The following is a 24,666-nucleotide window of genomic DNA, read 5'->3' on the forward strand; positions in this document are numbered from 1 at the left end:
TGGACTAACACCAAACTTCTTTTATAGAGAGAAATAAAATTCTATTTTGTAGGTTACAAGACATTTTGGGTTTTGACTTAAATATTGATAAATCTAATCTTAGCTGACTCATCATCTACCCTACCTCTTTAACCCAATCATTGGTGGTGACAAAAGGCAGAGAGAATAATCATAGAAGTTGCCAAAATAGTGAGCAACCTAATCTGTCTCCTCAAACCACTTCAAGAATGAGACCCCCGTCTTCCAGCTCAGGGTGTCCTCTGTGCGGTGATACCAGTAAGTAGGACCAGAAATAAATCTAGAATTTGAGGAACTTAATGCTTCTACCATTTGGGGCATTTATCTAAGAAAAAGAATACAAATGACAAACATAAACTTAGATACTCTCTTAGGTGGGGTTCCCTGGAAGCAGAGGTTGAGGTAGGGATTCTTGAGGAAGTGATTTATTGAGGGCAGGCTCTCGGGAAATTGTTGGCAGTGAGGGATGCATGATAGGGCCGGAGAAACTAGGCAAAGGTGTGGTTTCAGACTGTATCTAGCCCCGGTCTGATCTCCTGGGGGGTCTGGAGTATGAACTACCAGGCTATGGAGCAACAGCTTTTATGCCCCAGCGCCGGTCAGTCATGGGGGTGGTCAAGCCTCCCAGGCACCTACAGGCCCAGCAGCTCCCCTACGCTGTGTGCAGTCAGTTTGCTGCAGCAGAGACACATGTGAGTCCTTAGCAGTCAACATCTGCAGCAGCTGGCAGGGGGATGCACTGGCTGAGGAGTCAAGGTAGGAGACCAATAGCTATCACTACGGCTGCAAAGGTAAAGAAGAGGAAATAGTCAATTACATTTTTTTAAATGCTGGTAAATATTGTAAATACTGAAATGAAATCCAATATGTATGTATAATAGAGGCGTTTGACACCTCTCCAAAATACTATTTCTACTTGGTGTTACTCCATAGTCTTCGATCTCCTCTTCATATAACAATGGTTTGTAATATTTTCTATAAGCAGCACAGAAAGATAATGTAGTCTAGCACGACTGACTGAAATTTGTTTTTTATTATTGATAATGTGGAAAAGTTTCTTTTAGCTTCACAATTCATGACTAGGAATGTCATGTATATTTTTAGGATTATTGTCAAACATGATAAAGCTGCTATCAAGTTTTTTTCACATATAAGCTATAAGATTTAAAGACATTTCAAGTTTTCTTGGGCAGTGATGAATCTTAAATTTTCTTTGAATTGGCCACACCCATCGTCTAGTTTGTCCTCCATGTCCTGTCACAATGGTATATAATGAGTTTTACGTTATGTTTATTGATGTCACTATTTTGCATTAAATCGAGAGTAAATTAAATCTCTCAATGAGTGATATGTCCTTTGACTTCATCAAGATCAGAAGCATCAGGTTTACTAAGACACAATCCAGTGCTTTGCAATGCGCGTGTGTATAATGTATGACTTCACAGACAGATGCATTCATTGTGTGTAGTACCGCTAACTTTGTACAAACGCAGTAATTCTGATACTTTCTATTATGGACAATCTCAATCAAAAGAGGGGAACTAGAAAACACTTATAATGATATACATTGTATTATTGAATATATTGCTGACAGGACAGAATTTCCATTTTGACTAGGAGGATGAAAATAGACTCCTCCCTCCTTAGCAGTTTTACATATCTGGTCATTCAAAGAGTTTCCCATAAACTGACTTTTACGTCCTTTATCTTAAACTTTGTTTCTTCTCTATTACCCACATACTTATATGACACTGTCAACCACAGGATAAGATCACGTTACAATATGACCCCTGGCCTGTCCCCTTCACATGACAGGATGCCAGGTGAGTTGGCACAGCGGGCAGTAGGAATATCCCTGGAAGCCACTTCCAAACCTGGATGATTACCTCTCCACAGAAGTGACTGCAATACGCATACTTATATTCCACTAAACCCAAACCAAATGTATGTTCTGTTCAACTTCCCATTAACTAGATCTCAGAATACTTACGGCCATTCCAATGTGACATGACCAAGGGGAAGTGTATCAGAGAGAATATCAGCATGGAAAGAGATAGTGGTCTTAACTGCTTGTGATTGAAACACCTTCTGCAAATTTTACTCAAACATATGAGTTTGAGAGAAACCATTTTATAGGCCCTTCTTGTGTGTTGAAAGCAGTTTGTGTAGGTGAGGGGCCCTGAAGCTGAAGTTCCATTAGCTTCACAGTTTACCCACTCCGGGTAGGACAGGTGGAATAGCAGTTATCCGGGAACACTTAGTTTATTTATGCTGTTGTAACCACGGCACCAGGAGAAATAACACCCACTATGCCCAAAATGTTCTTGAGTTGAGTGAGACTCAGGAATATCTTTCTCATCCACAAATCCAACTCTTCTCTTTGATTTTAATCATCGGCTTCTGCATAAATTCCTCCCAAGTTTCACTTCTGTTTCTCCCTTTCTTGTGGTTGCAGTAACTTCAAACTGTGAGGTCTCCTCCTCTTTGGTAAACATATTTCCAAGTATCTTGCTGACCAAGACACATTCTTAGCAAATGAGTCATGTTCACCTCGCTCTGCTAATTCAGTGCAATTTATTTCTAACATATTAATACATAAAGTAACTGGAGTCATGGGGGGGGGAGGCAGAAGAAGGGGAAAAATGCACAAAGTATTGTTCAAAAGTATATACTATCCACATGATGCTTTAATCCTTTATATAATTTCTAACTAGATACATTATATAAATATTTATACTTGGAAAAGTTCCATGTTTTATGCACTTATTAATCTTATAAATTTCCTCAGAATAGATTTCTCTTTTGATGAAGTCTACACTTCATTGTAAGTTTAAAAAAGTCATGTCGCAAAGGAATGGTGGACAATTTCTCTGGCATGAGTAGTGGAAGGTAAACGTAGAATCCATCACTACAGTATTTTCACCTTACAGGCCAATTGATATTTTTCATAAGATGTTTTCTTCAGATTGTTCTGTCAGCTTTCAATGTTTTTCAGCTTTCACAGCCTTGCTGTCTTGTCAGATCATGAGTTGGTTAAGCTGATTCTCTACAGAGCGATATAATTTTCTTGCATACATGGGTCTCAATTCTACTGAAGCTTTACTAATAATTGCTGTGTCAGATACCAAGTCAACCAGAGTTAACTAACAAGCCCTTGCTGGATGTCTACATTGATTTAAAAATATGCAATAAAGCAAATAGAAATATTAGCATTCATAATTTTGGAGTTTGAAACTGGAATCTAAGTTGAAGTACGTAGATTTGTTTATTTCAGAGCCCTGGATATTTGAAGATCAAATTCTCTTAGTATTAGAAGCTATGATGGGTGATTATGTTGTGCAACTTAGAAACTCAGGTTTAATATGATCTTGCATAGAACTTATTTCACCATGAATTGAAAGCAGACTAATAGGCTGGTCATGAATTGGCAATTTTGGTCTCTCTGCTTATTTATTTAGCTTAGTTTGTTTTCTTAAACTTCACCTTCAACGTGTAACCTCTGGGCTAAAAATGTGTAGTTTTTGCTGTGTATTTTATTATATTTATTGTAGGCTTAATTTCATAAAATAAATATATTTAGATAAGATTATAGCAATGTAAAAATTACACAGCTGTATACTGTTTTTTCTTTTTTTATTTGTCTCCTTTTTATGCTCTCCTTCATACACAATGCATTGTTAGTTTCTTTTTAAGTTTCTCTGGTATTCTAAAATTATGTGGCCTAGTATCTGTCTCTATTAATGATGAGCAAAACCATTGGACAGTTCAGTGTAATAACTTTGACTTCAGATCTTTCATTCCCACTTTAAATATAATTTTGGTTCACTTCCAGTCAATAGTACACTCTGTTCCACAATTAACTGTTCTGTGCTAAATTCTGATATTGAACGTTATAGTGAAATCTGGGCTTTGAAGCTTTCAAAGCAACATGATAGATCCATATTACATGTCCATATGCTTACAGATCTCTGTATGATCAAGTGTTCCTGGAGAAAGAAACTGACCTCTTGGTAACAACACTGGGAAAAATTATAAACTGATTTTAGACAGGAAATAAATGAGAGCATCAATTGCTGTCATTTGGTATGAATTAAACAATGAAAAAATATTTCCTTTTCTGAAATGATAATAGAAGTGACATTCTAGATTTTTAAAAATTGGCCAGCTATCATATATGCCTTAAAACAACTTAAAATATTGAATTATAATAAATATCTCTTCTCTCATCATTCAGCCTGAACAAACTTTTCTCTTAAGCCGAATTAATTTATAGCAAAGTAAGCTAGTTTTATTGAAGTTGAGTAGCTTATAACTATTACAATAATTACATGTTGACATAAAATACTTATTAGAGCAAATAAGACTGTAGAACGCAACTTTTGATGTTTAATCTGATTCACATTTATCGCTAAGGAAAAACATGAAATTTCAAGAAATGATCTCTTAAAAGGAAATGACCATTCTTAATTCTAATGTTATAAGTGTGTAGTATGAATTTTCAGTTTCTCAAGGAAAATACTTGGAAAGCCTTTATCAAAAATTTGTCTAATTCAGTATATGTATTTACTATAGGTGTTACTTTTTAGAAATACTTATTATTATAGCATATAATGAGATCTTTATTCAGCACAGACAAGTCTTCTGCTTTGCTGATGTAGTTATCTTGGGCAGGTGGTGTGGACTGAATTGTATCCCCTCCAAAATCCATAGGTTGAAGCTCTAACCCCCAATGTGACTTTATTTGGAGATAGGGCCTTTAGGGAGTAACTAAGGTTAAATGAGGCCACAAGGGTGGGGTCCTAATCCAATAGAATTTGTGTCCTTATAAGAAGAGGAAGACAACACACCAGAGATATCCCTTCTCTCTCCCCTCCTCCCTCCTCCTTCCCCTCCCACCCGCCCCACCCCTGCAAGCATAGAGAGAAAGCATTTGAAGACACAGTGAGAAAATGGCTATCTGCAAGCCAGGAAGATGGGCCTTAGTAAATACCAATCCTGATGGCGACTTGATCTTGGACTTCTAGCCTCCAGAACTGTGAGAAAATAAATTTCTGTTATTCTAGCTACCGCCCCTCTGGTATTTTGCTATGGCAGCCTGAGCAGACTAATATAGTCTGCACAACATAGACATAAAAAGACCGCACATTATATACAATTCCGAGTCTGCCAATTGGCAAGGTCTGACGTGGTGCATAGCATTGTAGATGGCAGTGCTTTGGGAAGCATCCAAACATCACTTTTGAGCAGAGGAGATATTTTCAGTTGAAACATTATAACCTAAGTCATTTGATGGTGGTGATGCATCTGCTTCATTCCACTGGTCACTGAATTACAATATTTCAAGAACTGAAGAAGAGACTGCGGACTTGCAATTTCTATTTTTTTCTTTCAAAGCGCTTCATATGCCTGGACTTTTGTAAATGGAGAGATATGAAAGAAGGCTTTCCCTGGGTTAAGGTATCCACCGGACATGTTGAAAAGACCAGAGTGACATCAAGGTTAGAGTGGGACCTTCATCCCAGAGCTCCTGGAGCATGCATTGCTGAGCTGGTGGTGACCAGGTGGACCCCTTAAGTGTCCCGAGAGTCAGTCAGCTGCTTGGATTTAGCAGATTCTTTTTCTTTCATCTCTCTGAACTTGCAAGATAATGATGAAACTTGAGAATGTGTCATCTTTTCCCACTGGTGTGTGTCAACACATATGCATGTACACAGATGAACTGACTCATCTGGTGCAGTCAACGGGTGGTTGAGGTTTGTCCGAAAGAGCCCTGGTATGAGGGTTTTGCAGAACCAAGTCTGCATGTTTCAAGGATTGTTGTGCAGCGTGGGAGGTCAAGGCAGCTGGATTGGCTGTGGAGGAGGTGGATGGGCAGGATGGGAGAGAAGAGGCAGCTGTCGGAGGGAGAGGAACTCTGGAGGAGAAATGTTGAAAGCATTTTAAAGAAAAGTTTCAGTGCAAGTTATAATGTAATGCTCTCTTTATCTCCCTTCAAAGCATTAAGTGGCTAGTTGTAAAATTTGTAATAATCATGAGTGATTTAGACTTCAATTTAGTGCATCAAGTCTGACCTAAATATGACCTCCCCTTTCCTCATCTGTAAAGTAGAAGTAATGGTACCTATCTATACAGCAGTCTCACAGATAGGTTGTGAAAATTAATGTGCTCAGTATATGTAAACAGCTGGAACAATGCCTGGCCTATAATCATATAAGCACTCAAAAATGTTAGCTGTTATTATTAGGATTATCAACAGTTTTTTAATGTTCACCAGAAAAGTTAGTAAAATACAAAAATAATAAAAATTATTTGTGGTTTATGACCCCATCCAAATTATTATTGCTATGGAGTGGTAACTATTACCATTTTGGTGCACGTGCCTCCAGACTTTCTCACTTTCTCTCTCTTTCTCCCTATATGTATGTATATATGTTCATGTGTGTGTTACAAATGTAATCTGTTTGCAGCTAGGCCCCTTTTATAGTTCCTGTGTTTGCTCCACGTCCAGTTGTCATTGCTAGTTGCAGGGGGCGCAGCCCACCATCCCTTGCTTGACTCGAGGAATTGAACTGACAACCTTGTGGTTGAGAGCCTACTGGCCCATGTGGGAATCGAACCAGCAGCCTTCGGAGTTAGGAGCATGGAGCTCTAACCGCCTGAGCCACCGGCCAGCCCTTATCATGACTTTTCTATTCTGAAAGTTATCAAGTCAGTTGTGATGGCAGCTGGTTTTTTGAGCAGTGAGAGAAGAGGTATGTTTATATTTTAAAATCAGTCCTTTCATGAGAACTATCTCTACCCACCTCCCCTTCTAAACAAAGGTCAAAATTTACATCTTAACACTAAATTCTGGGTATTGTGTTGTTTTTCTCAGCAGCTAAAGGAAGGGAGGTATTCTAAATATTTTTTGTTTCTAGTAAAATATCTATATCTATATCTATCTATCTATCTATCTATCTATCTATCTATCTATCTATATATATCTCACAGGCCCCTTAGCAGCAGCACATAGAGTTAGACAGTTGTATGAATAATATGAGTAGAAATGAAAGTGATAGTAAGAAATACTGAGCTGACTAGATTCAAGAATCTTATGTCCAAATCCAGCAGCTTCCAGAAGCCACTCTTCCTGCCCCTCAACTCCCACAGGTAAAAAAATCAAGAAGTCTAAGGAGAAGAATAGCATTGACACACACAGTGTCTGTAGGTAGTTAGCATAGCTGAGTAGTTCATTGCTTCTATTACTCAATTAGCTTATTCGATTCAAGAAGAATAGTCAGCCAACAAATATTTATTGACAAGGAGGAAGGATGTATCCCTACCATACCACATTAGGTGCTAAGGAACGCAGTGGGAAAACAAGAGTTTAAAGACTGGAAGGAAAGATATACATTCAACAGATTATCACAATTTAGTTAATAAATTAATTCAAGGGTGCAAAGAAATTGTGTGCCAAAGATGGAAACTCAACACATACATGCATACGTGTGTGCACAAATGGAACAGAGCTTGAAGTGAATCTTTTTACCACGTGACAGCTTTGCTAATTCATGACAAGCAATATAAATAGCAGCTTCTATATGGAATTTATGTATATCCTTTGTATCATTGTTTTAGCTGTTTGATAAGAACAAGCAAACATGGATTCCACTGATGTCAACAGGTAGAGTTGATGCAGAAAATTTATTCAAAAAGTGTGATTGTTATGGGTTCTAATGTAAACAGACGAGCTGTAGGTGCATTTATAAATTTGGATGCCTGCTTACATAAGCCATAGAGCATGGTGGCTAAAAGCAGGCCACTGGAGCCTGGATTCTGTTCTGTACTGGGTCTGCTACTTACTAGCTTCAAGGGGAGTTTGTGGCAGGCAATCTCGGTTCTGGTCGGGGTCCAGCTCATGGGTCAGACAGCAGTGATGTCATGGAAAAGTCTCTCGTCCACAAAGTGGAACACCTTGAATATAAATTTCTACAGTGCTATTAATAGGCATGGCATCAACGACAGTTTTTCAGAGACCCTCTAAACCTTTCAACTTGGAACTCACCCTGCTATAGGAGAAATATGTACAACGCTTTGAAAGCTTCAAGGTTCTTACTCTTCTTCCCTTTTTAAAATAAACTATTGAAGTATGCTTGACATACAAAAAAACTATACATTTTAATGTATACAACTTGATTTTTGATGTAAGTATAGAAGATACTTGTGAAACCATCAACACAATCTATGCTGTAAACATAGCCATCACCTCAAAAAGATTCCTCCTGCCCTTTTTATTATTTTTGTGTGTGTGATGAGAACACTTAACATAAGATCTACTCCCTTAGCAAACTTTCAATGTTGTCAACTATAGGCAGTATATGTTGTACAGGAGGTCTCTAGGGGTTATTCATCTTGCATAACTGAAAATGTGTACCCATTAACCACCACTCTCCAGCCATTAAATCTTCTAGCATTGCTCCATTTTCAACATAACCCATTGTCAGGTTTATTTTGTGTCATATTACCAAAGAGTACGTATTTTTTTTCCATGTTAACTAGTAAGAAGGACTTAACTTGGCTTTCCTATCATTTTTGGTCACCAGAATGTCCTTCAGTGTCTCTTTTCTTCCTTATTTTGATCTCACACCTTGTAGCAAAACAGAGGGAAAAGGCAGCTTATGCTTAAGATCTTCTGGAACATTGTAATTGTGGGGACAGAGCCAGGAGTGTAGTTTCTAGGCTCTCGCCCTCATGTGGAAAGGTGCTGGCTCGGGTAGTAAATGGCCATCAACTGTGATTGGATGGCCATCGGCTGTGGCTAGTTGCCGTCAGCTGTAACCAGTGAGCCATTGGCCACTAATATAACTGCCATGGCTATGCTAGCAGAAAATGGCGGGGGGGGGGGGGCGGGGGCTAGCAAGAAGATGGTGGCTGAGCTAGCAAGAGTGGTTTGCAATTAGCACGGCGGATTGCAGCTAGCAAGTGAGGTTGGTTGGCAGAGAGAAGTGAACGGCAGGTTGCAGATAGTGTGACTCCTGCTTCCTGTGTCTCCAACCCAGCCGCCAGTGAGAATATAGTGGTATGGCTCCCCTACCTATGACTCCGTGGGTGTTCCTTTTTGGCCTCACCATGTCCTGTGTTCTTATGTGGGGAGCAGGAGCTGAGACCCCGCATGACACCCTGCATGACAGTAATTGTATTTTCCTAATCAGTTTTATTGGAAATTTCTAGTTTGCTTCCTGTTTCATCTTCCACCATGCCTCTAATTATTAGGTGTTTAATTTTAGACCACACATTTTTTTATTTATTAATGACTCTTCATTGCTACATCTTTGATAAAGCATCCTGAGTGTTTTCTGCACCCTGTGATCATCTACACCATCCATTCCTACTCTCAACTTTAAAATAGGTAGCACCAAAATGACCAAGAAGTTTGAGAAGTAAATCTTTAGTAAAGGTCATTTTTAACCATGCTGTGCCCATGGTCAAGGTATATATACATAAAAGAGTGGACAATTAAGTTCGTGAATTTTCTACCATGTAAATGCACAGGGGAAAGTTTGCAAACTTAATTGTCTGATCTGTTGTACATTGCTTGAGAGAGGAATCTTTTGAAAGACCCACAAACACAGGACTGGTTCCAAGATCTAAATGTTTTATCAATGAGAGTAAAGGAGCAATAAAAGTTCTCTCCATTTTCCCGAGCCATAACCATAACCTCATCCAGCACGAGCAGTGCTGTGTCTTCACAGTGATTACTATTCAAAACAAACATCCAAGTCAACAAAACAGTATGAATAACTATGACCATAAATCTTTTTATTAACTCTGTGGTTTCGGCTTTAAAAAAAAAACCCTCATTTAAAGTTCTAGTTCTACTCTACTCAAATAGATTGCACTAGCTAATACGTATCCTGTGCTGACTACATTCCAGGTGCTGTTCTAGACACTAGTAAGTTTTGATGCTAATGAGAAAACAGCTCTATAGAGTAGTTGCAGCTTTTAAATAATACAGCAACCTCAAGGAGAAGAAAGTGAGAGCAGTACCGAAAAATTAAGTATATATATAGAGTTTATAGACCAGTGTTCTTTGTATAGCATTTATATTGACACCTAGTTTTATGAACTAAAAGCCTCGTATAATTAATTACTGTTCTGAAAAGGAGAGTGGCATTTTTCAGGGGTCTATGTTCCACGTGGTCTATCTCTGATGGATATTAACCAATAAAACCGTTCTTATTCCGCTGCTGTGGGAACTAAGCAACAACGGGAAAGTCAGGACAGCTTTAGAGCTTAATTCAGTGGTAAGGACTAAGGAGGAGGGAGATGGCGAGTCCCCGAACCCCTTGTTCTTCCCAGCGCTCTCGGCCTCTGCGGGCTGCAAGCAAGGGCGGACCTCGTTTCCCGAGAGGCGCTGGAGGCGGGGTCCCGGGGACCGGGGACGGGTCTCCGGGAGATGTGGAGCCGACCTGCGCACACCGCGCTAGTTCTTGCGGACGCTGGGCGCGTGCGCAGGCGCGGGGTGCGATAGGAGTGAGCGACCTAAGTGGCGTTCGAGCCGGTCACCAGCTCTGGGCGCGATGAGACCCGGAGAGGAGCAGCCTGCGGTGCGGGGCGCCTGCGACGGCGTCTCGGAGCTGGAGCTGCTGAAGCTGCGCGCCGCGGAGCGCATCGACGCGGCGGCCGAGCGCCTGGGGACCCTGAGCCGCGCCATCTGGAGCGAGCCCGAGCTGGCCTACCAGGAGCACCATGCCCATGGCGTGCTGACGCGCTTCTTCGAGGACGAGCCACCGACTGCGTGTTGGACGGTGCAGCCGCACTACCAGCTGCCCACGGCCTTCCGCGCGGAGTGGGAGCCGCCTGCGGCCCCGGCGGCGCCGCGCCCGCTGCACCTGGGCTTCCTCTGCGAGTACGACGCGCTGCCCGGCATCGGGCACGCCTGCGGCCACAACCTTATCGCCGAGGTCGGGGCGGCGGCGGCGCTGGGCGTGAAGGGGGCTCTGGAGGGCCTCCCCGGGCCTCCTCCGCCCGTGAAGGTGAGATGGGGCCGGGGCGCGGGACTCCCCTCACCTGCCCGGGCCGGTACCGACCCGCGAATGGCAGGACCCCGCGCGTTCCGTGCGCACCTGTCCCCTCCTGCCCCGAGGCCGGTGTAAGGGACGGCACTAGACGTCCGAGCCTGTGCTTTGCCAGAGGTCAGAACCCCTGGATAAAAATCCATGAGTTAAGGACCTAGCGACATTTTGCAGATTTTTGTTTCCTCTTATGTAGTTGCAAACAATTGAGTGGACTCTCCCTTTGGAAAGAATTTAGAACCAAGCCTGGTTTTCGTTACGGCTTATTTTTGGTAACAGGCGACCGCAGTCTGCTGAAGAGGTTGTGCAATCTCTGGAGGAGGTGTGATGTAGGGAAACCTACAGCCTCTTTTCATTAGGCACCGTCCAGAAATCGTTGGCAGTCATTGGTGCTGTTCTGATTCGAATCATTGGTATTTGGATAGGAAATTTTCAATCGTTAGAACTACCAATGTTCTAGAAGTATACAAAGAATGGGGAAGTGAATGAACATTTACTACATAATGAATTGATCCTTGAGTCTTAATGTTTATTTCGTGATTTTAAGAAATATCTCAATTCTTTAAATGGGGAAATGTCGTTTAAGTTTCTTGGGACAAGTTTAATCGTGTGTTACTCTGTTTTTCCAGATGGTATATTCTTCATTCTGTGAGCTAAGATTCAATCATCATCATTCAGGTTAGGGGGAAGACTGTTTTGTTGTATTCTTTAGCCTATTTTTTCCAGTGTCAGTAACCTTTCTCTTTTTATCCTAACAGTTCCATCTTATGTGGCTTTTCTTCTTTACCTGCCTTCTCTTTTCTGCCTCTGGGGCTTGTTTTTGCATCTGGTTAGGTTTTTATTTTGTTGGGGGGAGGGGGCAGGAGTCCTTTGCCATTGCATGAAACACTGGAGAAGATTTAGCTTTAACCAGGTTTATCAAAAGTTCAGAGAAGTCAGCAAGATTTAATTTGAGAAGTCATCAGATTTAATAGGTCAAGGGTTAAGAGTATACAGCACCTTAATTTAAGAGTTTGGGTGTTTTATAACTTCTAACCAAAGCTAGACTTTGGGAATTGTACACACTCCTAATTTCCATTGGTAATGCTGAGTTTTTAGCAAGGTTATTTTTCCTATGTGAAAATGGAATTAATGTCGATTCCCCTTGCAAGCCAAGACTTTTTCCAACCTGTTGTATTGTGTTCTTACACATCACCTTGAAAGTATATTCGTTGTTTATAGATAATTTTTCTTTGCTTTAAAAAAATTGTTTGAAGAAGTTAAGCTTAAATATCAAAGTAAAATGTTTATTCTGTAAAGTTCTCTTTTGTTTAATTAGGTGTTTGGTGACCAATAAATCTGCCTGGTTGAACTGGTGGAATCGAATTAGTAAGTTTGTGTAATAGTTGGCCATTTCTAACTGTGGTCTTATGATTTATTTAATGTTCTTCATAAAGGAATAATAAGTTAAGACCTTTTAATGAGGTAGCTCAGTAAGTTCAAGCCTGAACATCTAGTCCCAGCTCTGCCTGAAGACTTGCTCTATGACCTGGGACGAGATACTTCATCCTATGCTTCCAAACCACCCTCCCTAAAATGATGATACAGATCATTTACCTATCAACACGGTTGTTGTGAGGAGAACTAATAAATAACTGGAAAGTTCCTTACCAGTAAAGTGCTTGTGAATAATTATATACATATACTAAAAGCTTGGTCAAGAAGAAGCTTTAAGAAATAAGTCTTAAAGAATTTGGAGGAACTTAGCTTATAGTATTTATCTTTTTTCGTCTTTGTCACTGTATAAAGTTGAATTACAAACAAAAAAAACAAAATAGAAACAGAGTCATAGATACAGAGAACAAACTGATGGTGCCAGGTGGGAGGGGGGTTGGGGGGGCTGAGTGAAAAAGGTGAAGTACAAATTGGTTGTTACAAAATAGTCAGCAGGATATAAAGTAAAGCATAGGGAATATAATCAATAATATGGCAATAACTATGCATAGTGCCAGGCGGATACTAGACTACTCTAGTGGGAATCTGGGGGAATCACTAATCTGGGGGAATCACTTCATAAATTATGTAAATGTGTAACCACTATGCTGTACACCTGAAATTAATATAAAATAATATTGAATGTCAAAAAAAAGTTGAGTTACAAAATTAGGAAAAATTTCCTGTAGTAGCTTTAGTACATACTTTACGCCAAATTGGTATAATATAAGTTAAAACTTGTGATCAATTTAGCACCATAGATTGATGCCCACTGCATTATTTAAGTGTCGGAACAAAAACATCTCTCCATAGTTTGAGGACTTTAATGTAAATTGTGAATACCTATGCAAAGGACCTTGTTTGACATTTTCCTACTAGGATTTTTTTGTTGTTTTGCTCTGATACACGTATTTCCTTCTAGGTAATTGTCCTGGGAACTCCTGCAGAAGAAGATGGTGGTGGCAAAATTGATTTAATTGAAGCAGGGGCTTTTAAAAATCTTGATGTTGTTTTTATGGCCCATCCATCCCAAGAGAATGCTGCTTATCTACCTGATGTGGCTGAACATGAGTAAGTAATCAAGTTGAAATAAATTCCTTAGTGGAAAACAGATTATCAGGATACTTTTATATCTGAACTGGAGACTAAAACTCCATATTTATACCTTTAAAAAGTAAATTAAAAGATAATGATGTGATGTCTTGCTTGATTTCCAGTGAATCACATTTGGTAAGCCTCTTCTAATTGAGATTTAATATGGTGTTCATGATTGGACTATTAAAATAATGGCTGAAAGCATAAGAATAGCAAACAGAATATGTTGACACTTACGTTCTATTTTGAACTATCTGAGAGTAATCTGGTTTCTGGAAAATAATGTAGCCTTTAATATGCTGATTTTGCAACTGAATAGATTTGCGAGAAACAGCTTTATTAGACTTGGGAAGAAAACACACGTCTCTAGTTCACTTATTTTAATTTGAGTTCTTTGCAAAGAGGATAAATTCCTGAGTGAGAATACAGAAACTACCTGTGGATTTTAAAGGAATTTGCCAATCTGTGCTTTTCTGATGTGTCTGGTGCTAAATCCTTTTATGTTTCTCTGTTGAAGAGCTCCTTTTGATGGTGGGGGTACCAAGGAGCATGCATCATTGAAGTGCTTTTTGTACCCCATAAACTTCAACCATCATAGTTGATGGTCCAGTTAGTGGTCCAGTCCCAAGAAGCCACTGCTCAACTGCTTTAGGAAAAACACATGTTCTCCTTGAGGGAGTAATAGCAGAACACCCCAGCAGTGCTTCTAGATTATACTCAGTTATTTTATAACTCAGCATCCAGCAGGCCTTGTTTTTAGAGGGTGACTGTTACAACTGTCCTGGTATCTTTGTTCTTATCACCAAGAATTAGTGCTGTGACAGTAGGAAGAATCTTTCAACTTCTGTTTCACGGGTAGTGTACGCTAGTACACCTCCGGAAAACCTTTGCTCTTAGAAGTCTCTGCCACTGCCTCTGGCTAGAGGCGGCTTTCAGCTGCATGCAGGCTTTCCAACCCTTTATCCTTCTAGCACTTAGGGTAGGTTTCTTGGCCTTGATCTTGAAGTCAGCTCAGTTGGCCTCAGGCCTTTTCTGAGTGTCTGTCTAGTTTAGATATTTTTCATTGGCCCTTTTAAGATGGAAAAGAGAACAAGAACAAAAATTAAATTAAAAAAAATTACTAACTTGTTAATCTTAAAGATCTCTAACTATAAGGAAGATAAATCACTATGTCCCTAATGACTACCTTTCCCACATCTAGCCCTTCCTCTAAAGGTATGTATCCTTCCAGGTCTTTGAGGGTATATCTATAGGCGTAAATAAGTACATGTATAAATTAAATTTTAAAGGAGGATTTTCACTCTGAAGTATTCTGCTAAATATATTGTTGGTGTGGCCGTTGCTTTTTAAAATTAAGCAATATGTCTTGAAAATCATTCCATATCATTTTGTTTAAAATACATTTTTTAAGCCTAAAGTACTATGCTGATACAAAACAACCATTAACATTATTTTCCTGTAGTTTATTGTGCTTTAAATGTACGTAGGTCTGAACCATTGAAGAAATGGTGCTAGAGCCATTTTCATAAAGGACATCATTTTCCACTTTATAAATTTATCATAGTTTTGTTAAAATTCCAGTTTCAGGGTGATGGTGATAAGATATATATATATTGAAGAAATAACAAGTGTCCTAAAATCTTAAAAATGTGTGGATGCTTTTACTTGTTTTCCTAACAGAATGTTTGGAATCAGTCAAAAGATATCATAAGCATTCTAAGGGCTTCAGAATGTAGCCTGTTTTAAAGAAAAAGGCTAGAGTGGCTTTTTAATAATTTAAATGTGAGTACTATTAATCAGTTGGCTAAAAATGTTATCTAAGCAAGTCATCTTTATAAATAACTCTTTAATATGCAATTCTTTCTCTACACCTTATTTTTTTTATTTTTTAATTGTATCTGAGTAGTTAGACTGGTATGGGAACTATTTATAGTAGAATAACAATAATTTATAAAATTTTAAGGTATTAGTGATACAGGTATTTTGGAACATTAATAAAATATTGGTCAGGAACAACTGGCTTAATACTACAGTATCTTATAATGTGTATATAATCTGAGTTTTAGAGGTTGTCCTAACCCATTTCAAATGCCACGTCCTTTTTGTTTCCTTGACCTTCCCCTACCGTTAAGACAGAATTATCTGAGTTTTTGCAGACCTTTGGTATAAAAATATCACAATGAAGTTTAAAAGGAGACAAGAGTCATCTTTTTTGTAATTCCAGCACTTAGTACAGTATTGCATATTTGTTTGAATTGAATCGTGTACAGATTTAATTTGTACAGAAGGTTGATTGATCAGAGTTCTCTTTTTCTCTTTTTTTGGCCTGCTTCTTTGTGTCAATCACTGTATTAATAAACTACAACTAAGCTACGTAAATTTCTTTTATTGCTACAAGTGATTTGCAAATAAAAATTCTAGCCCTGAATTAATTTTGACTAATAGGTGGGTAATTCTGACTACTTGGATTTTATTACTTGAGTGATATTGAAGAAAATAATTCCAAATGATGTTTTATTTCCTAGTATGACTGTGAAGTACTATGGAAAAGCATCTCATGCTGCTGCTTATCCCTGGGAGGGAGTCAATGCATTAGACGCTGCTGTTCTTGCCTACACCAATCTGTCCGTGTTAAGACAGCAAATGAAACCAACCTGGAGAGCTCATGGTATGAATGTCAAATACTTTGTGTGATAGATTGTGCTTAATATAGTTCAGTGCAATATAATTACTTAATAATTTGATCATTAAAAAAAAAAGGAAACATTATATGTACCTCATATGAATGTTCTGAAGTTTGTAAACATTTTCAGAAGTTATGTGACAGGATACTAGGACGTTTGTCTACATGTGGGTAAGAAGACAGTTAAGATTATTTATACATAAATGGAATGGTCATTTTGAGTATTAGAGATGATGGTTTATGTAAGGATCTGTGTTCTTTCTCTGGTCATTTGAAAGTTCGAACTTGATTTTCCAGTATCCTAACTGTCCCTTAATGATACCGAAATTGTGTCATTTCCTCAATTTAAAAAAAAGTTATGTTTACTGGTTTTTTTTATTCAAGTGCTGTTAATCCTGAGTAACATCTTTTAAAACTAGCTGTATCCCCTTAATATAACTACAGTAATAAAGAACTATCTTGAAGGTACAAATTTAGTTTTTAATTTATTTCCTTATACTTTGTGAACTTATTATACTTTAATATCCATTCTTTACCTGATTTTTATGTTGCCTGAAATCAATTTGTAATTACACTTTTACCAATTCCCTACCTTAGTTTCTTTAAAAGGAATAAGCAGGAATATGTTAAAAATGTATATTTTTTAAATTAGGTCATATAAAATTAGATTTTGCATACCTATTTTAGTTATAACTGAATGGATAAATCTTCCTTCTGTGTATAGTTCCAAATAAATGCATTTGTTTTGACAGTTAATAGTACTTAGTGATCTTTGACCTGCATTGGTTTCTTGTTGGCATGAAAATTATTTTCACAGAGCCAAATGCCATTTAAAATATTCATGGAGAAAAAACAGAAGAACTTCACTTTCTTTCTCTTTCTCTTCCCTTTTTGCCATTTCTTTGGGTATGTGTCCCCTTCCCCAAAATAATGAATTAATGAGGGACTATTGAATGGCTGCTGAGAACAACTGCACTTTTCAAAAGTCACCTTCAGCTGGAACTGGAAAGCAGAGTTTTTTGCTTTTTGTTTTCCCAGTGGCAGCCATTTTAGCTCAGTAGCTCAATTCTTGGGAAACGCCACTTCTTGACATTGGAGAAGACACACTTCCCTGTGCACCTAAAAATAAATGTAAATAAGTAAATGAGGACACAAGTTTTAAAAAGTCACTTTTGCCCCTTCCCCCAGGACTTTATTTCTCTTTCAATTTCAGGGTGTTTTTAAGGTTTTGCTGTGTGCAGTATTGCTGTCCTAGTGGCATAGCTGGGATCCATATTTCGAGGAACTTTAGTGTCTCTGTGAATCCTGTCCCAAGAGCTTTCCTGAGCTCACTTGGGGGAGTTTTGTTCTTTTTCACTCTAGGTTAGCACGAGGCCTGGAAATTAGTATTTATTATAAATGCTCAGGAATAAGGTCTCAACTCAAAAAAAAAAAAAAAGCCCACACAAACCTCAAAAATGGAGTTTTAGCTTGCTTCTTAGGCTGCAACTGGATTTAGAGTTCCCCAAATAATTCATTTTTTTGTATCTGCTCTGGCTTAAATTTTCTTGCCTTTAAAAACAAACAAACAGTTTCATTAAAAGGTTGCTCTCTTTTTTGGCCAGGAGGATGGGAAACCAAACTGTTGGCATGCTTTTCAGGGAAATACTCAGCAAAAGCACCTCTTTAAAAAAAAACAAAAAACACTTTTTTCCTCAGGAGGCGGGGAGTGGGAGGGCTCCTTTCCATTAGTGACTCAGTCCGGGTGGGGTGGGGGTGGGGGCATTTCTCATCAGTGCAAAAAGCCCCTGTACCTAGTGAGGTGAAACTTGCAAATGATATTGTCCCCTTTCTCAATGTATTGGTGTGGCCTGGAGCTCACCAAAGGTCGCAGCGGGCAACCCCCCTGGTGTTTGGAGACAGAGGAATAACCACCTTCCTGGTTTCCTTGATTCAACTCGTGCTCTCTGAAGAGTGTGGCAGAGAGAAAGTCACCCCACCTCCATGGGCTTTCGCAAAGGGCTTTTTCCCCATTTGTGCCAAGTTAATTAAGCATTGGGACATGAAGTGGCATGAAGTCATTGTCAACTGGATGAGTCACAGATCTGGAGTAATCTCCAGGTTTGGGTAGGAGGTCTGAAGAAGCCCACTCAGCTGCAAGGAAAAGGCCTCTGGTCTTGATTTGAAACCTAGCCTTCAGCCCGTCCAAGCTGGGAGCTGGCAGGCACCAGCAGTCAAAGGCCCCCTTATCCGGTTTTATCAAGATATATATATTTTTTTCCCCAAACACATTTTCTAAACACCTTGTTGCCAAAGCCAAAAAAATAACAATAATAATAATAAATAAAATATTAATGGAATTCTTGAGGTATGAGGGTAATTACAGAACTTCATACCATTGGGTTTTTTTCTTTTCTTATGTCAAAAGTTTGTCAATATGTACAATTGTAATAAAGCCTACTGAAATAAAAGTATTTTCCAGAAGGCTTCATATAGTTATAAAAATTTCTAACACTTTTTTTGTAGTCAGGAATCATAATTTCTTATTATATAAATTCCTTAGAATAAAGCACATGTAAATAATTATTTCTTTTCCTATTAGTCAGAAAGTATCACTCCATGTATAGAAGCTTTTGTTGTACAACACATCAAAATCTTTGATTGGTATATTTGTGAAGCAAATAAATTATTTTTCTTTATGTACGTATTGGCTGAAAAAGTTTATTGGTATATTTAAGCTTAAAGAAATGGTCTCCAAGCTCAATTCCAGTAATTTGATTCTTTTTATAGGTATAATAAAAAATGGTGGTGTAAAACCCAATATCATTCCTTCTTATTCTGAATTAATCTATTACTTCCGTGCACCTTCAATGAGAGAACTTCCAGTTTTGACCAAAAAGGCAGAAGATTGCTTCAGAGCTGCAGCTTTGGCTACTGGGTGCACAGTAAGAACGTTTAAGAGTTAATTTAAGTTATAATCAGAGGGCTGGGGTTGTTTATATTAACTTTGGTTAAAACCTTACTTGCTTCTTTTTCATATGCTGATGTCTTGAATATGTAAAATAAGTTGACTGAATAGTTGATGTGAAAGTCTTTAATTCTTATTTATTTTACTCAGTGTTTGGATAAGGAAGACTACAGTTGTCTTATTACGCAGTAATTAGAATAACTGATACCGCTAAGCTAGAATTCCTGCCTTTTTGCAAGTTATATCCTTCCTTACTGGTAGTTATGCTTTTAGAATTACTCTATATAGTTACTATAAAGGGACCTTTATGGCAAAATCAGCAAAAGCTATTATTGGAGAAGTTACAGCTATGAGTAGTAGTGCTATAAATACTTATGGCTTGCTTACTTACAGAGTGAACGTTAAATAGACACAGAAGGTAGTCAAGAGGTTTTGTTCATTTGAACCATAAAGTCAATGACATTTGGGGCCAATCATGTGGGGCATACAGTGGGGTGAGAAGTTACAGGATACAGAAATCTTGCCCCTGGGGGAGCCTGGAGTCTAACTGGGGAGATGAGATCTGGATCTGGCCCCTCAGCCTCACTGATTCTGTAACTTTTGGAAACGTTATTTCATATTTCTGGGCCTCCATTTTTCTCTCTAAAAATGGAATAATAATATAATCTATCTTAAGGTTCTTGTAAGAATTAAATGAAACAGTGTTTCTGAAGAGTTAGGGTCTAACCCTCATACATAGTACGTTATCTTTTTTCTACCCTCATTAGACTGGAGATGTATGATTTATTCAGATAGTAATGGTAATTATCAGACAGGATATGTTAAGTGTCCAAAGACTTAAAAAATCAAGCATTTATCCCTTGTTTATTTATAATTATAAGTATTTTAAATATTATAAATTAAATATATGAACTATTATCATGAGCTACAATATAATATTCCATTAGGATGAGGTTCATTGTTATTGGATTTAAAGCTGTATTTTAAAGCATCTTTTAATAACTTTTTATATTTTGGCTGACTTGTAATATCTGATTAAGGTGTCATTGTTTCTAACTTAGATGTTGCTAAGAATAGAGGAAATGTCATCTCTGCCATTTTGTAATTGGCTTTTGCTAATGTTATAGGTATTCCCTTTAGTGTGAGGGTGTAGTACTCATTCCGATTTAATCAAAACTGAATCTATAAATTGTGAATCTTCTATCTTTCTCTTGGTGTCAGTGTCAGTTTGTATATTGAATATTAGTAAAGATTAATTTCTTTCTTTTAGAGGCCACAGCCTAGAGCAGTGTTCCTCAAAGTGGAACACTTTGGACCACCTGCATCAGAATTACTTGGGGGTGCTGGTTAAAATGGAGATGCTTGGCTCCCCTCCACACCTTACTTAGGTGACTGAAGTTGAGACCCACTGGCTAGTAGAGCCTGGTGACATCATGTTTTGAAGCATGTATAAGAAAGGAGGTAGGGTCCTAGGAACTATAGTTATAGAAAATATATATATTTTTTTAATGTAAGAGATTTGAGAGTGTTTATATCCAGAAGAAAAAGTGCCCTCTTTTAAACCTTTCTTTAAAAAAAAGCGTTGCTGGTTAGAAATTTAGATAGTGAACTTGAGTTTTTTATTTCCAAATTTTCTTTTTTAATTTTTTATTAGGTAGAAATTAAAGGTGGAGCACATGATTATTACAATGTTCTTCCCAATAAGAGCCTATGGAAAGCTTATGTTGAAAACGGGGAAAAGCTAGGAATAGAATTCATTTCAGAAGATGATGCAGTTTTGAATAGCTCTTCAGGTAATTTAGTTCTTTAATATATTTTGTTATTTGAGGATGGGATATACGATCTTTGATTAAATGGTTTTGTTTAACAGCTTTGGAGATAGGGAGGTATGCTGATGTTTTTCATGATAACTTTCACAAACTTAATGGTTAGGGGAAAGAAACTAATAAACTCTTCAGTAAATGTAGAGTGTCAAATGAGCAGATTTGCTTTTAGAAATAGCCAGCATACTTTATAGTCTAAATATTTCTAGTGTTTAACTTTGCTTAGTGCTAAGTTTTAAATAAGCTACTTAAGGGAAAATCAAATTTTAATTCATTCTCAGTTACCAACATGCAGGCTACTGAGTACTTAGTTATATGGGCTCATTTTCAATTTCTGAGGCGTAACAACTATTAGAATTTAAATAATCATAAGTGTATTGGGGGTATTTTAGATTTTTTCCTTTTGAAAGAATTACTAATATGTTTGCATGTTAGAGATGTATCTCCTAAAATAAAATAATAGATGTTCATGAAGTAAACTCAGAAAGACTTGGTGATTAAAAAGGGGTGTTGATGGCACTCATTAAGATAAGTTCAAGAGAATGAGCAGGTTGGGGGATGGTGGGTTGTCATAAATGATTAGTACGTTAAATGTGAGGTGCTTATAGGCTTTCTACAGGGAGCTGTCCAGTAGCTTGTTGACTCGAACCCCCAGAAGATGTCTATGTTGGAAATTTAGGAGTTATAAATATCTGAAAGGTAATTGAAAACATAGCAGTTGATGAGTTTGCCCAAGTACACAGGGAGGAGAAGCACAAAGATGAACCGTAGGGATCACCAGCACTGAGGAAGGAGACAAGCAAAGGAAACCATGGAGAGAAGGAGACAGCAGGCAGAGAGGAAGCCACACAGTCAGGAGAGAGTGGAGTCATGGAAGCCAAAGGAGTAGAGAATTTCTAGAAGAGGAGGAGCAGTAAATCATGACAGGTGCTAAGGGGACTAAATAATATCAGTATGGTCTGTAGTATCCATTGCACTAGCAATTAGAAATTCATGGATTGTTTTACCTTTCCAAGGGTCTACTGATTTTGGAAATGTTAGTTTTGTGGTTCCTGGGATTCATCCATATTTTTACATTGGATCTGATGCCTTGAATCATACAGAACAATATACTGAAGCTGCAGGTATGTTAGAAGTGAATGTTTTGGCGTGTGCTCTGTTTGTAGTAGTGGCTACCATTCTAACTGTTTAAGTTTAGCTTATTGTTATTGCATTTCCTAATGTCACCTCAGAACACACTGTATTGTGGCGGGCAGTGGGGAAGCAATTTAGATATTGAGAGCTAACCTGAAAACTAATATGTTAATTTGTAATAAATATGGAGGTATCTTTATTTTTCTCCAACTTTTAGGATCACAAGAAGCTCAGTTCTACACTTTGCGTACAGCCAAAGCTCTGGCAATGACTGCGTTGGATGTTATTTTTAAACCAGAGTTGCTAGAAAGAATCAGAGAGGACTTTAAGTTGAAACTTCAAGAAGAAGAGTTTTTAAATAGAGTAGAATAAAAGGAAGATTTAGCAGCCACTTATGGATCATTAAGAAGATGTGATGATTTTTTTCCTTAATCTTTTTGATAAAGGAGGTGGGCATGCTTATTTTTCAATCTTAAAGGAGTCAAATTCCTCTTACTCGAAAAGTGAGGACATTGTGGAGAAAACACATTACCAAATATCTAAAATTAAAATTTTCACAAATCTATATTTGATGGAATTGTGGTCTTTCAGGAGCTGGTATGTGGTGGCATTTCTTAAATAACCTGATGCTCTATGGCAGGGGTGTCCAAACTGCGCCCCGCGGGCCAACTGCGGCCCATGATCCATTGTTAATTGGCCCGCAGCAACTTCCAAAAATGTATTTAGTTTACTTAAATAAACCAGGTGAGGCAATACGTACTTCACCTCGAGTGAGTGGCCCGGCTGTTTGTGTGTTTTACTGCATATGGCCCTTGGTGAAAACCGTTGAAAAAGTTTGGACACCCCTGCTCTATGGTTTATCAGTGATAATATTTTATAAATTATTGTATATGTTGTATAAGTGTATTTTAAAAGATACAAGAGATTTCACACCTTATTTTCAGAATTGATGCATGAAAGTTTTGTGGGGTTTGTTTTTATATATGGTAGTAAAATTGTTTTATAAAGTAGTTTTAAAATTCAAGTTCTAAATTTAGGGCAAGTTCATTGTAATATCTAACTATATTTGTTTTGGTTTAGAGAATCTCTTCATTGATAATAAACTCAGGTTTTTAATCAGACATGCTGTGGGAAACAAGCAGAAACTCAGGTACAAAGAATAAGCTTTAGTTTTATCATTTGAAGGAAAATGAAAATGTTCTTTATATATATATATATATGTAATTAACTGAGAAGTGGCATTAAAATGTTATTCCTAATTCCATGTTACTGTAATAGGAAAAATTATAGATGGATAGGATTGGACTCTTCCTGTAAGGTGTTTACTAAAAGGACTTAATGAAAGAAGAGTGATATCTACTTATCTTGAATGAACGTCATATAACTGGTCCCATCTCCCTAGTAGCCCTAGTCAGGCTCCTCTTCAGAAACCAGCCTGGCTGGACAATATTGTAGTTTACTGAGTTTAGGGGATAGTATTCTAGCCCCCTTAAACCCTGTGCTAGCCCAATATTAAACACATTATAAGTTTTTCCTGGTTCATATTTTCGTGTGAATTTCTTGAACAGATAAAAGAATGTGAAGAAAGTATCTGGTAAAACAAACGTTATAAGCTGTGAATGTAGTAAACCTTCAGTATACTTTGTCTTAAAGGGACTCCTCAAATTGGAGGGTAAACATTCCAAAATGGAAGGAGAAAGAGAGAAAAGTGAGCATTTGGCCTTTGCTGTAAGCAAGCCACTTAGGCCCCTCTGAGCCTTTAGTCTCCATTTGGAAAGTTAGATTAAATCATTTATACTTATAGTCCTTTGAACCTCTAATTCCTAATAGTTTGGGGGAGAGTTAGTACTTGAGAATTGCTTATCTTCTATATGGGGGTCTCCCAAACTACAGCCCAATTTGGCAAGCAGCGTGGTTTTATATGGCTAGCACTAAAAATGATTTTTACACTTTTGCATGGTTGTAGGGGGAAAAAAGCAACAGATACCAGATGATGTAATTTGCAATACCTGAAATATTTATTATCTGGTCCATCGCAAAAAAGTTTGCCAGCTCCTGTTGTGTATAACAGTAAAATAATACCTGTTTCTCTTTGATGTACATCATATAATCAGATATTCTCCTAGGATAAAACTTTAAGCCTCTAAATTGGAAACAGTGAGAACAGGGATTTAGATGGCAGTGCTCAGACCTCACCATTATAGTGCATCAGCATTGTGTCCTCATTGGGAGTTCTGGACGTTTGTTTTCTTTTAACCTTTGCTTCACTCGGGAGTGCAGCCACCCTGCTGCCTTAAGACTTTCACCTATCCAAGCCAATCATAACTTTTCATATCAGCTTTTAGAGTTTGATGCTCCATGCTTTTGTTTAATTATTTATAATCTCAGATAGTCGTGATTGGTATGTAGTTTATATACAGGGGAGGGATCAACAAAGGC

The 24,666-nt window shown here is 38.0% G+C and overlaps 1 protein-coding gene across 1 annotated transcript; it reads left to right on the forward strand.

Annotated features, from left to right (window-relative positions):
- The first annotated feature begins 10,415 nt into the window (after positions 1–10,415).
- PM20D2 (peptidase M20 domain containing 2) lies at positions 10,416–22,792 on the forward strand. The gene is made up of 7 exons (XM_019743313.2): positions 10,416–11,033; positions 13,468–13,616; positions 16,166–16,308; positions 19,093–19,247; positions 20,925–21,063; positions 22,110–22,217; positions 22,445–22,792. The coding sequence occupies exons 1-7, from the start codon at positions 10,578–10,580 to the stop codon at positions 22,597–22,599; spliced, it is 1,305 nt and encodes a 434-aa protein (XP_019598872.2). The 5' UTR covers positions 10,416–10,577; the 3' UTR covers positions 22,600–22,792.
- Positions 22,793–24,666: the final 1,874 nt, after the last annotated feature.

The sequence above is a fragment of the Rhinolophus sinicus genome, linkage group LG05, assembly GCF_036562045.2.
Source record: "Rhinolophus sinicus isolate RSC01 linkage group LG05, ASM3656204v1, whole genome shotgun sequence".
Taxonomy (NCBI): domain Eukaryota; kingdom Metazoa; phylum Chordata; class Mammalia; order Chiroptera; family Rhinolophidae; genus Rhinolophus; species Rhinolophus sinicus.